The sequence below is a fragment of the Aplysia californica genome, unplaced genomic scaffold, assembly GCF_000002075.1.
Source record: "Aplysia californica isolate F4 #8 unplaced genomic scaffold, AplCal3.0 scaffold01659, whole genome shotgun sequence".
In the NCBI taxonomy this organism is placed as follows: Eukaryota; Metazoa; Mollusca; class Gastropoda; order Aplysiida; family Aplysiidae; genus Aplysia; species Aplysia californica.
Genome location: NW_004798929.1, coordinates 1 through 14,873, shown reverse-complemented (window position 1 = coordinate 14,873; position 14,873 = coordinate 1). Strand labels below are relative to the sequence as shown.

At 37.4% G+C, this 14,873-nt stretch overlaps 1 protein-coding gene across 1 annotated transcript in view; it reads left to right on the top strand.

The window, feature by feature from the left end:
* LOC101861262 (cAMP-regulated phosphoprotein 19) overlaps positions 1-12,199 on the top strand; it is a 30,485-nt gene extending 18,286 nt beyond the window's left edge. The window contains exon 3 of the mRNA XM_005113148.3: positions 716-12,199. Coding sequence (XP_005113205.1) covers positions 716-907 — 192 coding nt within the window. The 3' untranslated portion in view covers positions 908-12,199. The remainder of the gene's footprint in view (positions 1-715) is intronic.
* Positions 12,200-14,873: the final 2,674 nt, after the last annotated feature.

The window sequence follows — 14,873 nt, the reverse complement described above, 5'->3', positions numbered from 1 at the left end:
TTAAGGTCGTGACACATGTGTCAGGGGACAAACTGTTTTTGTACCCCCAACATACAGCCTCCATGCAGTTTTTTTTTTGGGGGGGGGGGGGGATTGGCATTCACATTTAACTTTTGTATTTGATCTAACAAAACTCATGTTTGTTACTTTGATTGCAATGAGCATTCCAACAAATGTATTCCAGTAGTTCCATGACATTTGTTTAGCTATACACGTCTTGCAACTTTTCTTGCAACTTTTGGTAATTTTTCCCGCAACTTTTTGCAACTTTTGCTATTTTCAAATGCAAATTTCTCTTAGGACTAAATTAGTGTACACCTAAGACCCACAGTCCAACAGATGGATGAGTACTTTTCTATGCTCCTTTGTAGACATCTAAATGACCTTGGGTTGTCATCTACAAATGTCAGAAGAAGCGCTACTTTATCTGTTCACCTTTGACACGGAAGAAGATTTCAGCAGATGGAACAATGACGCCACTGAAATGTGATGTACACATCTGGGTTGTGTAATCTGCTGTGGCTTATTTACCAGTGCAGCTTATTTATGAAAAAAGCTCAGATATTTTTTAGAAATTGTGGGTGCAGCTTTTATGCATGTGCCCTCAATGGCCTGAACTTTACAGTTCCCATTTTTTTAAAAATTATTTATTTATTTATTTATTTATTTTTGATGGTGTCATGCTATTAAACTTCTAATATTTTTTTTCCTGCAGCAAAAGTACTTTGATTCGGGGGATTATGCTATGGCTAAAGCTAAGTTGAGTGCAAAACAGAAACCACCACCTCCACCAGAGAAGATCATCAAAGCTGAGGCTGTTGGTGAGACGATTCCTACACCAGAAAATATTCAGGCACGGAAACCATCATTGGTGACCAGCAAGTTAGCATCAGGAGAGTTGATATGATTTCCCCTCAACTTCGTGCTACGGTCAACCATTCCTAGGAATGGCAATTTGTATATGAATATGTTGCTATCCCAACCAAGATGAGGCAGAAACAGTTGTGGGATACCCTTAATAAACATTGGTTATGAAGTACTGCATCCTCCTGTTAATCTATGTTTTGCATCATGGCCTATTAAAAAGTATTACTTGAAAAAAGAGCTGCAAGTGAGGTTTTCAGATAGTTTGCATCTGATTTTTATGTAACTGAGCAGAGAATCTCCACATTTTATTCTCTGTGTTGAGTCACTGACATGTCATGAGCTGTTGTGTAGTTTCTTATTACCAATGTGTTAAATTGGTGGTCAGAAACACATTTTTACAGATCATAGTGTGAATAAGTCGCCATCGTTATACTGTTTGAATTGCTCCTGGTTTTTCAAATAACTTATATGCCTCATTTTGGTTGAGAAATGTGAATTTCATACCACCTTCTGCTAGTGTACAAGTATGTGTATTACTTTTATTAGCACAATGCCCACTCAGGATTTGGTTGTATGAAGCGGATGTAGTTCTGTGCATTGGTGTCCCAGTAAGATAGAATGATCTTCACTATTTAACCAAAGGTTATGTACCATTTTGTGCCAGTTAGAAGCCCTGCAGCTTTTATTTATTTATTAATTTTTTGTTTGTTTTGTTTTTTTGTGATTGGGCCATGAATTTTTTTCCTGCTGCAATGTCCCCTAAAAAGTCTCAAGTGAAAAATGTTGCGAACAAAGAATGAATGGTTCACTATTAGTCATTCTCACCAATCTATTGAACTATGTGATCAGGCAGCAATGGGTCACACATTCAGACATGAAACAGTGCCTGGTGTTAGAAAATCAACCTATTCTGCATTGTTATGGCTGAAACTTAAAAGAAGTGAATGACATTAGTCTTCTAATGTCATGAAAACTATTTAAAAAATTAATTTACTTTTTACTTTGTACCTGTCAGGATGCTTATCAAACCTTTTTACTATCTTGAGGGCAAGCTCAGTTTTTCACTACATGTCATTCACCATAGCACATACGTTTGTGGTGTAATTGTCCTTGCTTACTGTTTTTAGAAAATGGTTTAAGCAGGGTGAGTATTTGCAGTCCTACCATGGATTGTTTTTCTGTTGTTGTTTGTAAGGCTAACACATTCTTCAAGAGTGCTCCATGGTACCCAGCACTGATTTCCATAAGCCCTGTTAATTGATTTATGGGAATGGAAGGTAGCACCAATGGTGTGGCTCAATGACAAAAAAAATGTTTTGAAAGCAAGATATGCTGAAAGTGGCAGCTGTCACTAGTATATGACAGAGTGCTTTAAGCCACAGCTTTAGGTCTTGGGTTGTTGACTGCAAGTCGAATGTGTATGACAGCAAATCAAATTTATGGAGATTGAAGTATTTGCTTCATGAGAGTCATGAACACTTCCCTGTGTATGCATATTGATACTGAATATTGTCTGTTTTCCATAACCCTGATCTTGAATCATCTCAGTAATTTACCAGTGCTTTTTTCCTCTGTAGGAAGTGAGGATGGATCGTATAGTCTCTGATTCTAGTGCCTGCTAGAGTTATATTTTAAAGCTTGTATATATGAAGAAGGCTGAAGAAAAAGAAGGTCTTTTGTTTGCGATTTAGGTGTTTGGAACTTCAGTGCTAAGTTATTGCTTGTAACAAATGAGAATCATTCAACCAAAGATTTTGCAATTGGCATGATATTAAGAAAATCAAGATGTTTGGGAAAATGTACATGTCTGACATCACTTTTTAGTTTGTTGTGTATTAAATTGTCAAACTGAGTTGTGAGTCGAGTACTTCATGGATTACAATTTATTTTCATTTTGATTCTGTTTAAAAATCAAAGATTATGAGTTTATTTGAAAAGATGGAATTAATCCCTTCCATGCGAAATTATTTTCTTAGAGTAGTTTTGATTTCCCAGGGGGCTCAGTTTTCCGTAGGGTAGCTATGCATTTTTTAACTCGCTGTATGATCAAGTACAACATGAAAGAAATGCAACAGGCAGAACTGCTCACAGAATCACATGATAATGAATTTATTGGGTGGAACGGATAGGCTCGGGGAGGGAATAGTTTCTGTCAAAAGCGTTAGCATATCACTAGTCGTGGGGTAAATGAAAACTAGAATAGAAGACTATACCTTTGGTCATGCCATACTCTTTATTTTGCGATGTGCGTAATCTGTATATGACTCCCCTACCTTAATTATCCGTGATAGGGACGTCCAACTTCAGCAGTCTGTCATTGATCTTCAGTTGACATGTATGTGTATTGTGAACATTTAATGTTTAAATTGTTATATAATTTGTTCTTTTTTTTTTTTCACTTATTTCCTTTTTTTTGGTTACTTTAAAACCCAATGCCCGACTAAGGCCGCAACCATATTAATGCCTGACACCGATGGTCAGACCAGACCGTCTTCGGGCGCAAAAGAATGCGCACCGGCTCTTTAGTAATGGAAGGTAACAAAAACGATTTCGGCTACCATACTGACGCCCTACGTCCTGTGTCGTCCCCGGTCAGACCGTCTCCGATAAAACATGTTCTATCGACGACGGTCCGTCGGGCGAGATGGGAGGTAATTTTATTGATGTTGTCTCTGCATAGTTGTGTCCCCTTTCCCGCCTCAATGACACAACACCATAGATGTACACTATAGGTTTAAAAGGAGGTAACTCTATGCGCTGCACAGAATTCTAGCAGTTCTTGTCAGCTCTGCATATATCTCTAACAGTTCATTGAAACTGCTATGTTTCATGCGATAGTATTGTTGGAAATTTCACTATCTTCCAACAACGGTGGAAACAAATGATGAAATTCACTTACTGTATCACGCTTTCTTTGGATGGGATGCGCTGAAAATTTTCTTGTCTTGTTGTTTTTCTTTCCTTTTTTTGTCTGCGTCTCAAAAGCAGCAACAACAACACTTTTTTTCTTCTACCGCACGCCATATTTGCAAGACGGCGGTGTCTGACCGCCAAACTCCGGTGTTAATATGGTCGGCTGCACCCGACGGAAAACGGCGGGTCTGGTCTGTCTGTCGGTGTCAGGCGTTAATATGGTTCTACCCTAAGCCTTAGACACTGCACTGCACTTTTCAGTTTTGTGCTCTTTTTATTGTGTTTATGGAAGATTCTTGTAACCATCTGCGCTTTTATTTAAGGTTAAGTATAATAAGCCCCCTGACTTCTGACTTAAGTAATGTGCCTCAGTGTGCATGGTTTTATAGAGAGAATAAGAATAAGGTAGAAGATTGCATGGTTTCACAGTTCAGTATGTATTTCACAGAGCTGTCACTATATATTTTTCTTTGGCTCGTATCTTTTATGAAAGTATTGTTTTCAGTTGTGAATATTAATCATACCAGCTTGTGTGTGTGCAATGATTTTCCAACATAAACTTCTTAGTCTACAAACTGTCAAGTTGCTAGTGCTTGGCCCATCACTTTATCAGCTATTAGTTCAGTATCTTAGGGTCTGTTTTCTTGTGCAGATAGAAAAGTGAAATATATGGTGCTCTACGAAACAATGAAGTTGTTTACTTTCTACACAAAGATAGGCTTTGACAGAATCAGTTTTTCTACAAAGAAATTCAATTGATCTGTAGCAGGATCTGATTTTTTGTAGCTACATGAAGATTTACAGTTAACTATTGGTTTGCCAAAAGAATTTTTGATAATTTTGTCTCAACTATTTTTCTTCCTCAGCTATTGTTTAAGATTTGATCTCCATGACCTATTTTTGTCATGATGTTGCCTGTCAACTTAATGTTGAGACTAAGCTTTGAGCAACGTGAAAGCTTGCTATTTTTTATTCGAACATTTTGAATTCCCCTATGATCAGGAGCTTATCTTCTTACTCAAAGTTCTCAAATTTACTCTGCTTACTTCAGTACAAAGATAAATATAGATATTGGTGTAAAAGTAAGCCATTATATAATTGTCAGAAAACCACTTCCATGTGTAGTGCAAGAAATAAGTCAGTCAGTAAGATAACATTGTTCTTTGTTCTGTGGTTGAGTTTCCAGGACAGGTGGCATTCACTGTGTCAGCTGGTTCCTCTGCATGGTCATAATGTATAAAGTACTGGAGTATTGCTGTTTGCTTGGATGTGTTAAGGCAGTATGATTTTAAAAAACTGAATTACCCTGGATTGTTGGCTCAGGCCAGTAAGTGGGGATGTTATAGAAAACCAGTGTTCAATTTCACACTTAATCTTTCGTTGTTGTCAGTGTCAGAAGGGTGTGTCTTCCTCCCTGTTCCGTGAAACAAGTGGAGGGCGTACTTTTGTACTTTCATCAAAATTTGTATGATTTTTTTGTCCTCCATTAGCACCATGTTCACCTTCTTTGATGAATAATGTATTACCACCAAATTTTAATGTTTGTTAGAATGGCATTCTCTGTTATCTGTGCTTTTTGACGGGTCAAAAAAAACACCTTAGAATGGAAGTGTTGTATTTCATTGGCTTCGGTTACCTGTCTAGTCATTGGTATTTTTTCCACTTAATCTGTAACATGTTTCAATTGCTTGTGAAAGAGCGAGATTTAGGGGATATGAATTATTTTCAAGAATTTGTACCCTTGTCTTGTGTGGTGTTTGACCCGAATACTGTCAATGGGAGGCTGCCAGAATATCAGGGTGTTTTTGCAAAAAAGTATATGTATCAGACAGCATTTTATTTTCAGTACAAAGTAAATCAAGTATATATAAAAGAATGGTAATTGAACATAGATCATTATAAACCATGTATAACACTTGAAGAAAGTGAGTAATTTGAATTTTATATGATTTTTTTTGGTCAAGTAGGCCTATTGTGAAGATTTTCTCATTCTAAAATCTGGATGTTCAGTGCAACCTAAATTTCTGACAAATGCACATATTTATTTGAAAGAGGCTTTGAGTACTAAAGAGATACTATTAGTGTGAACACAATTTTAGTTAGTAAACGAGATAAAAAATGTGATCATGCTGATATCAAACTGGGTTTACCTTTATTCTCTCTGAATTTTCTTACATTGTCGTCCCAGTAAAGTTTCGTGAGTCAGCAGTGGTTCACATTGTTCATGGCACCATCGTACTTCACATGCTGGGCACCAGTGTCTGGTTCTTTTCCTGCCTTGGCGACCTTTGCTGCAGACATAACAATGTCTTTCCTTCTTTCCATCGAGAAGATAAAGTCTGTGTTCTGGATGTGGAGGCTCATGAGTGGAGGTGGTACTTCTTGATTTTCATACACAGCTTCAACCACTGACATCAGAAACTTTCCTACCCATTTTCTTTTCCTTTTGAACAGTCAAATTGTGAAAAATCCAAAAATTTAGCAGGGTCATGTCTAGAACATTTTCGAAAATCTTTTTCCAATACCCGTGAGTACTCTGTTCACCAGCTTTGTGATACATCATTTTGTCAGCTAAGTCCACTCCTCCCATGGCTATTGTAATAAAAAACCTTGGCTAGTTTTGTTTGAATTTTCCCTTTTATCTGTTTGGTTTCCATTTCAGCTTTGTGAGCAGTACTTGGCATAAGAACAGGTTCTTTTCTTCTGCCGATATGCCATTGCGATAGTTGTATCTCTCCTCTGAAATTTTACGTAATTGACCTTCAATTTTGCTTTAGACAGAGGCTTAGGAAAGTCTTTGTATTTACTCTCACTGTACCTGTTTGCACAGTCCAATGTGTCCACAGGAAATTTGCAAGTGCTGCCTTTGTATAAAAATTGTCTGTGAAAACATGATAACCTTTCTCTAGTGGGTGACTTTGCTCAAGTAGACTTCTGACAACTACAACGGCTAGACCATCATCTCTAATCACATACAGTTCTTTTCCAGCGCTAGCATATAGCTCAGTGTGAACAATGTACCCACTGGAATCACATAACTGAAATTTCTTTATTCCAAATCAGCTATGCCTCTTATTTGGCATATACAAGATGAACACACAGCAATTTTTCATGCCAATCATACTCTCGTCTACCGACAAGTTTCAATGGAACATAGAATTCTTTAGCCTTAGCATTGAATTTTCAACAGAAATGACACCTTTTGTCCTCTGGGAATTTCATCTGCGTTCCTGTTCAAATGCACCATCCAATTGGTGAGACTGGAAATCCAGAACAGCATGATGTGGGAGAAGTAGGGGGTGCTGATACAGTCACTGGTCTGGTAATCTGCTATTTTTCCCTTTTTGACGAGTCCCATGTTCAACAAAAGTCCTAAATAGTTTCAGGTAAGTCATTGAAATCCCCGTATTAGGCCTTTGCGTATAGTGAGATAGTGAGATGTTGGATGATCTCTCTCCCAATCGCGAATTTTTTGTGAATTCAGAAGTTCGCCAGCACAATGATTTGTTTCACGAAGAATGTGTTTCAATAATTCATCATCTAGAAACAACAAAAAGAAGTCAATTGGTTTATCAGAACCCACAGGAATATTTCTTAGCTGGCACTAAGAACAGACCTAACCGTAAACGAAAGTGGGAATTTCTCTCTTTCAATCTCTGCTTCAGGCTCAACTTCTCTCCATTCATCACCTGCAACTTGATCTACTAGGTCTAGATCTATATTGCTTTCTTCATCACCCCCATCACTGTTGTCAGTGTTGTCACATTGTCACTTATGTGTGGAATATCCGGGAAATCATCATCTGAATCACCACTATCAGGTTCTTCAAATAAAACAAACAAGCCTCTCCTTGAAGAGGTGTCACTAGTGGGAGGCCCTGGATCAGGACTTGCCATTTTTCATAAATCACGGACTCCAATATTCCCTGACTTTAGATGCTTGCCTTTCCAAAATTCCTGCTTCAGCCAGCTTTGCTTTGGCCTAAAATGAAAGTAGAAATACTGTATCTTGTTTAGGAAGAGTTGCTTCCTGTTTCCTCTACATTGCCAATTTTTTTTTCACATTTTTTCTCAGTGACCGATATAACCGGTCACAACATTCTGGTAACATCCCAGTGACTGATTTGGTCGGTCACTGACAGTATTTGGGTTAAAAATCTGCCTTCTGTTTTGTTTCAGAGTGATTGTTTTTGAATGAAAATGCTGGACAATTTTGTTTTGTTTCGTCCAATGTGAATGACTTCAAGCACATCTTGCTTTTTCTTTTTCCTCCTATGTTTATCTTACTATGGGTGGTTTTAAGAATGTATGTATTTGAAAGCCTTCAAGAGTTTATTGCATTGTAAGTATGTCTGTCTGTAGCCATTATGCCGTTTATTCTGCTTTTGTAGCATTAATGTACATCTAATATTTTGATTACGTTGTGTCATTATATTGTAATCCAATAATAATAAGTCTAAAGGGACCATTGGTACTATAATTTTGAGTCAGAGAATGACTGTTATAAGTTTTTATAATCCATTAATAATTTAGGTGCTTCATGGGTAGAATTGCTCAGAGATCCTGTTACTGTTAATATTGAAATTTTTCTTAAACTTTGTTCAGATTTGTTAACTGACTGAAAACTGAAACTGAACTATCTTAGTTTCCCAGTTTCAGCTAGATATGTCTGGTCTTTCTGTCTTTAAAACTAAACAATATGTGTGCGGCTCTGAGAAAACCGGTCCGATGGTGCGGAATTTTATTTTGAGACCGCCAAAAATAGGCCTTAGACTACATTTTTACTGAAAACGAGATTATATGAAATTTAGAAAGATAAACCATTTTTACATCATATAATTCAAGGAATTTGCTGAAATATGATTCTAGATATTGTTTAAGAATTATTTTGGTGGGCATTGTCGCCAAATTACGCAAAATTCCTAGTCAAACAGAGGGAATCTGTACTCAATCGGGTGGACACTTTGTTTTCACAGGAACCCCCATATATTATACCAAAAGAAATAATTTTATTGCCGTTTCGGGAAAACCCAGTGCGCATGAATATTTAAATGTCACAAATAGTTACAAGAGTTTCGCATCTTCTAGTTTCACTTCTGAGAAGGTTTTTTTCATGAGTGCTGTTTATCCTTCTTCTGTTCCATTTCTTGCCATTCAAACCAAATTTGAACTGTTCGTAATTGAATTAAAGTTCTTCGTTCTGCTCTGCAAATTCCCAAAATAAACAAAACTTTAAAACCCATTTTCTCAAAACTTCGCCTTCGGACCCCTGTGCTCTCTAAAATGCCATAACTTTTCTCAGAATGCTCTAATTGTATTCAAATAAAGTGCAAAATGCTCGGGAAAGGTGTGTCTTTCAAAACATGCAAAAAAGTCTATTTTGAACATTTGCACCATGTGAAGGGTTTTCTTAGTTTCAAACCATGTTTAACAAGGAACATTACCATAATCTAAATTCTTATACATTATTGCCTATCCACCACCCTCTTTTTTTTTGACAGAATAGAACAAGATTTGGTTAGGTTGTTTGTTTTTTTCCTATGTAAACTTAAAACTAGTCTGCTTTTAGAGATATAGATCAAGATTTACCATAGGTCAGGTTCCAGTATTCTTGAGATGAGTGAAGCAGAATTACTCTAGACACAAAGACTAATGAGAGATAGGTACATCTAATTTTCTATTCTATGTCTATATTTATATCCAGACTCAGTTCAATAGTAAGTAGTACCATCCAGACCAAAATCGCCCTTTTAAAAAAGCTCATTAAAAAATAAAACTTTGCTTTAAACCCCAATTTTTTCTAATGTATTGAACAGAAAAAATACATTTTAAATTCATTAAAGAATACGGAAAATCAAAGCAACAAGGGCTTTTCAAAAGTGTTATCGTTGGTCTCAGGTTCATTTCCAAATCTGAGTTAGTCTTGAGTTTGCGGCAAAGTACTTTATTTTGAAAACTTTAAATGTTTTTACATGTATCATGAAAAGTCTTTCCTTACACTCAGCTCAGTACCCCAAATGTTTTTTATTGTGATTTTTTAGCTAGCTCATCAGGTTATATGATTTAATTTTTCTTGGGATTGTGGAGTTAACGATTAACTTTCTCGTGACAACTTTTGACCATAGAGTCAAATATAATGAGTCAAGATGCTATCCCCCTGTACAATGTATGCCCTAAAATGGACCATAGGTGATTTTATGACTGTACTACAATAGCTTTGAGCAGAATTTCATTGGCAAAACTAATTAAAGCTTCGAATTCTGCAGTAATGAAAAGGTACGAATCACATTTATCTTTAATTTTGAAAGGGACAGCAAAATGGCTGAAACTGCTTACTGTCATGGCTAACAAAGATTGGGCACATTGAAAGTTTTTCTTAACTTACATCGTTAAGGGGTTGAATTGCTAGAAACCAAAACTTGTTGAGGTTTTAGTCTACCGGGAACATTAAAGGTCTTATTTAAAGATCGAAGATGCAGATTTGAAATGAAATTATGTACACTTTCGGAAATCGACAGATGTATGTTTTGTATTATTTATTAATACAGTCTTTGTCTGTGCAGTGGTACCCCTGGAATGAGATGCCAACTCAGTGACAACATATCGAACAGCTTATTATAAAGCCTACTCATCATCATCATGAGGCCAACAGGGTTTTCCCACAGCACACACCTTTGTTGTAATTGGGAGAAATGCAGGTCAACACTTTCGTCAGCCATTTTTAACCTTTGACCACATATCCAAACCCATGAGGTTTCCCAGTTTGGTTTTCATATGACTATTGGTAGAGTGCATGGACTTGATAAAAAATGACCCATGTGCTGTTATAATAATAATAATAATATGATAACAATAATAATAATGCAAGTAAAATACATAATGTTCCCTGGGCCAAATGGCTGTGTAAGTGTAAGCAGTGAGTTCAATAACCGATTAGGCCCCACCTACATAAGGAACAAAATGCAATAAATTTTAACTAAGTGAAGTAGCTTTGGTCATAGGCTTACAGTCCTCTATTGTCTCTGTTACTGGTCACACCTTTCTTTCATTTTCCAACATCAATGTTGATTCTGAAGAAAAAAAAGTCAAAGGGCAAGTTGTCTGGTATCATCACCACTATAGAAGTGAGTACAGTGGAACTCGGATTCAACGAGAACTCGGATTCAACGAGAACTCGGATTCAACGAGAGGAGATAGATTCCCCCCTTTTTTTTTTCTTCTTTAAAATCAATGAAAATAACCCTGATTCAACGAGCACTAAATCAGCAATCTTGGATTAAACGAGGTCGCTTCTAGGGTGAACAGTCCCCACAGACGTGGCTTTGCTCATTTTTCTCCCAGAACGAACTTTATCTTTTCCCGGAAACCATCCATTACACCTGCATCGTGAGCCATTATTCACTTCTTAGCCGATTGCATGTGACCAATCAGCGGTCTTCTTTAATATCAACACATGCGTTGTTGGCACATGCACGTGTCTACTCTGGCGTGTGTCGGGGTCGGATGGGCGGCATGCACACATGTGACAGTGTGTGCGTATCGGGGGGGGGGTCACTAGCAGTCCGGGCGTTGAACGTCCCTGAGATACAAACGCGTCAGTCTTTTTTTGCCCCTCGGCAACTGATCATTATTACAATGATAAGCCAGTCTTGACGTACATCTATGTAATGAATGGCCTGTAATTATCTACACAAAACCTCGTGTTTGCTATAACGAAGACTCGGATTCAACGAGATTTTAGGTCAGACCCGGCGACCCCGTTGAATCCGAGTTCCACTGTACCATGTTGTTGTGTACTGGGAAAGCAATCTACGAGAAGCTAGAAGGTGATAAGATTAATTTTTTACTAAATCTATGGAAAAATTTTTGCTAATTTTAATACTGACAGTGGTCTCGGATTTCCTGGACTGAAGGTGAAGCGTCATCTTTTTAACAGATCTTCTTTGAAAAAATATATTCAGTACGGTTGCTTTCGATGCTGTTAAAAAAAAAGGTAGAGGTTGAGATAATTGAATTCTAATACGTAGCAATATTGTAGGCCTATTAGCAGTTTTTCATTGATATTCTGTGAAAATGATATAATTTTATGTTTTGTATGTTTAATCTTATGTCTTAAGTGGCAGAATGAACCAGGTTTCCTGCAATAGTTGCTTCATGTTAACATTGTTGTTATCCATCTCCCAGTTTCCACCTTGTCACAACATGAATTTCATGGTTTGATAGCATAGAGCTATCTTGTAAAAAAAAGATATTCTGTATATATTATAATGAACATTTTATGTTGGGTGTTTGTAAAGCCATTCACACTGATAAATCTCATTTGCTGATCATACAAAGTGTAAGAATTGAAAAAAAAAGGTATATTTTCTGTGCAGTTGTTTCAAAACACTGGTTGAAAATAAAGCAAATGAGTATATTAATTCAGTGTGTTATCATTTGTCTTGAATTATTTTAAGTTCAGTGTGTAGTAATGTGCATCGTACATGTTATGTGGTAGCACTCTGCCACTGTTCCAAATGTCAGATCTCTGGCCTATGCTGCAAGAAATCCTCATCAGAAAGGATGGACTCCATCCTCCTCAAATCGAGCACGTCCTCAGTCCTTATTTGTTTGTAATTTTTGTTTGTTTGTTTGTTTCAAGCCCTGATTTTTTTTTTTTTTAATGTTTGCCAGATGTTAGTTTAGTAACTATTATAATTTAATAAAAGGTTGTTAGACATTGTTATCCTGGAAAAGTCACTTGAATGTTCAGGCAAAATGCAGTTCGAACTAAAAATGTAGGCCTACCATAAAGAACATGGGTCTCAGTAGTCCGCTATTTAGCGGATTTCCGCTACCGCCATTTCCTCCGCTAAACTCCGCTACCGCGACAGCGGGCCAATCAGAAAGAGAGTTGTTGGGAGCAGGGTGGTTGCCAGGTCCCGGGAATTTTAAAAAAATCGCCGAGCCCTGGGAAAATACATAAAAGATCTCATTTGAAAACCAAATTCAATAACGTCTTTAAGTTCATTTCTACCGGTCGCGATTGTGATATTAATTCGGCTCAGAGAGTACGTTTCGCGCGAACTTGTGGTTTTGGCGGCAAGCGGAATTGTCACCAAGGTTCGACTGGAAAATCAAGATCTACTTTCGCTTTCGTTACCACCCAGAAATTTGTCAGTAATTGTCTGATATTAACGCAACAATTATTGTAACATGCAGGTTCGGCATTACAAACGTGGTGTCGCCATGAAAATAAATCAATATTTGTCACTGTGCCATCACTTATGGGGGCAACAAAAAGAAAAGAAAAGAAAGTTATAATACAAGCGTCTTGCCGGGCTCGCCATTGTGGCCGGTCAATGAACCTGCGCGCGTTCTAAGTAATCTGAGCGCTTCGAAGTACAGGACTCAGGAATGGGGGGAGATTATTGATTTTTTTTTTTAAAGACGCACTCGTGGATAGGGGGGAGGGCTGGACGCAACACCAGAAGACAAAAATTCTGAAACTGGAAGCAAATATGTTTTATGTTTAGAATTTTGATTACTACTACAGCTCTCTGCAAAGTAAAGTGTGCGTTGGTGCAGGCCTTGTGTGAAAACGGGAACCGTCATAACTTGTAAGCCTGTTGTGGAACTTGGGGGCCTAAGTGTTCGCGCTTTATTGGATTGGTGACAGTAAATTAGATCTCTATATTTTAGCTTTCTATTCAAGATTCGCAGATTTTCAGTTTCATGCATCTTGCCCTCCCTCAATTCTTTCACACCTCTCACACTGAAAAGGTATACTTGGGCTATACTTCTGTACTTTGAGCATTAATTTTTGTCTTTCACGTTTATTATATATAGGCCTATGATATGAATCATGACCATCGATATTCTGGTTCTAGGCTCAAAACAAGATTCATTTTATAAAGTTTATATATACAGACGAATATGATGAAGAGAAAAATTAAAAAGTCGCACAAGACCGCAGGCGCCACCACTTTCTGTAGAACCAGAAGTAGGTTATGAAATGAGTTACTTTGCTGCTGATGTTGTTTCAGTGGCAGCTCTTGAAGATGGATGGCAATAGTTGCACAGCATTATCATGATCAATATCATGGGCTGGCTGTTAAAATTTAAAAAATACTAAGTACAAAACCCTAACAGCCAAAATTTTCAGGAGACTGAAAAAACGTATTTCCTTTTTTAACACGTGGTACCTTTACATTATGTTTATTTTTTTCCTTGCTTTTTTTAAACATTTAGATTTTGATTTTTGACAAAATATTTATTAAGTATATGTTACCTAAACAGCATTAATAACCGGCAGAAAACAAAAAGTTTCTCATATTTTTTGGCCTAGTAGTACATTTAACAGCTGGGCGACTGTATTAAGTATTTTGATGGTACATGATATTGAAATGATGATGAGATCTATGAAAGTATTGAAAGCGATGATAATGCTGTTTGTTAGACGGGCTGGGCACAGCTGTCTTTGCCGTTCCTCGCATAGAGTAACCAAATTCTGAAGCTAAAAAATCATCAACCTTTTAATAAAGGTATGCCAGAATATCACGTTGGGGCCGCTTCTATTTAATGACTGTGCTACTGTGCTAGTACAATAACAATCAAACGGTGACTGGCAAACATTATGGTCAATTAAATTTGAAATGCGACAAGGACACCCTCAGTTCTATGAAACATAATTTGGAGGCATCCAGGGAAGATTCCTATTACCACTCAATTATTGATGCATTTGAACTGCAACTGCAAACCGACGATTCGTCTGATCTGTCCATAGCGGCATAAAGACACGAACCCAGCCATCAGGGTATATTTATTGTGCCCAGGGTCTTTGCCTTTGCACAGTCAACAGGCCTCGCCACACAGTTTGCTGATAATGTAATTGGGAAGCGCTGAAGTGCAGGAGAATATTTGCTGATACATTCATGTGGTGAGAACAATTTCAAACTCCAGGAGACGGAACGTTTAGTACATTTTTGTATAGACTTTACTTTCATCTAAGCCTCTAGACAAGACATTTTTGGAGGGGGGGGGGGGGGGGGGAGTTCTTTTTGGAGGGGGCTTCAACAGAGCTAGTAGGGTGAGCTAGTCATTATCATAAATTCT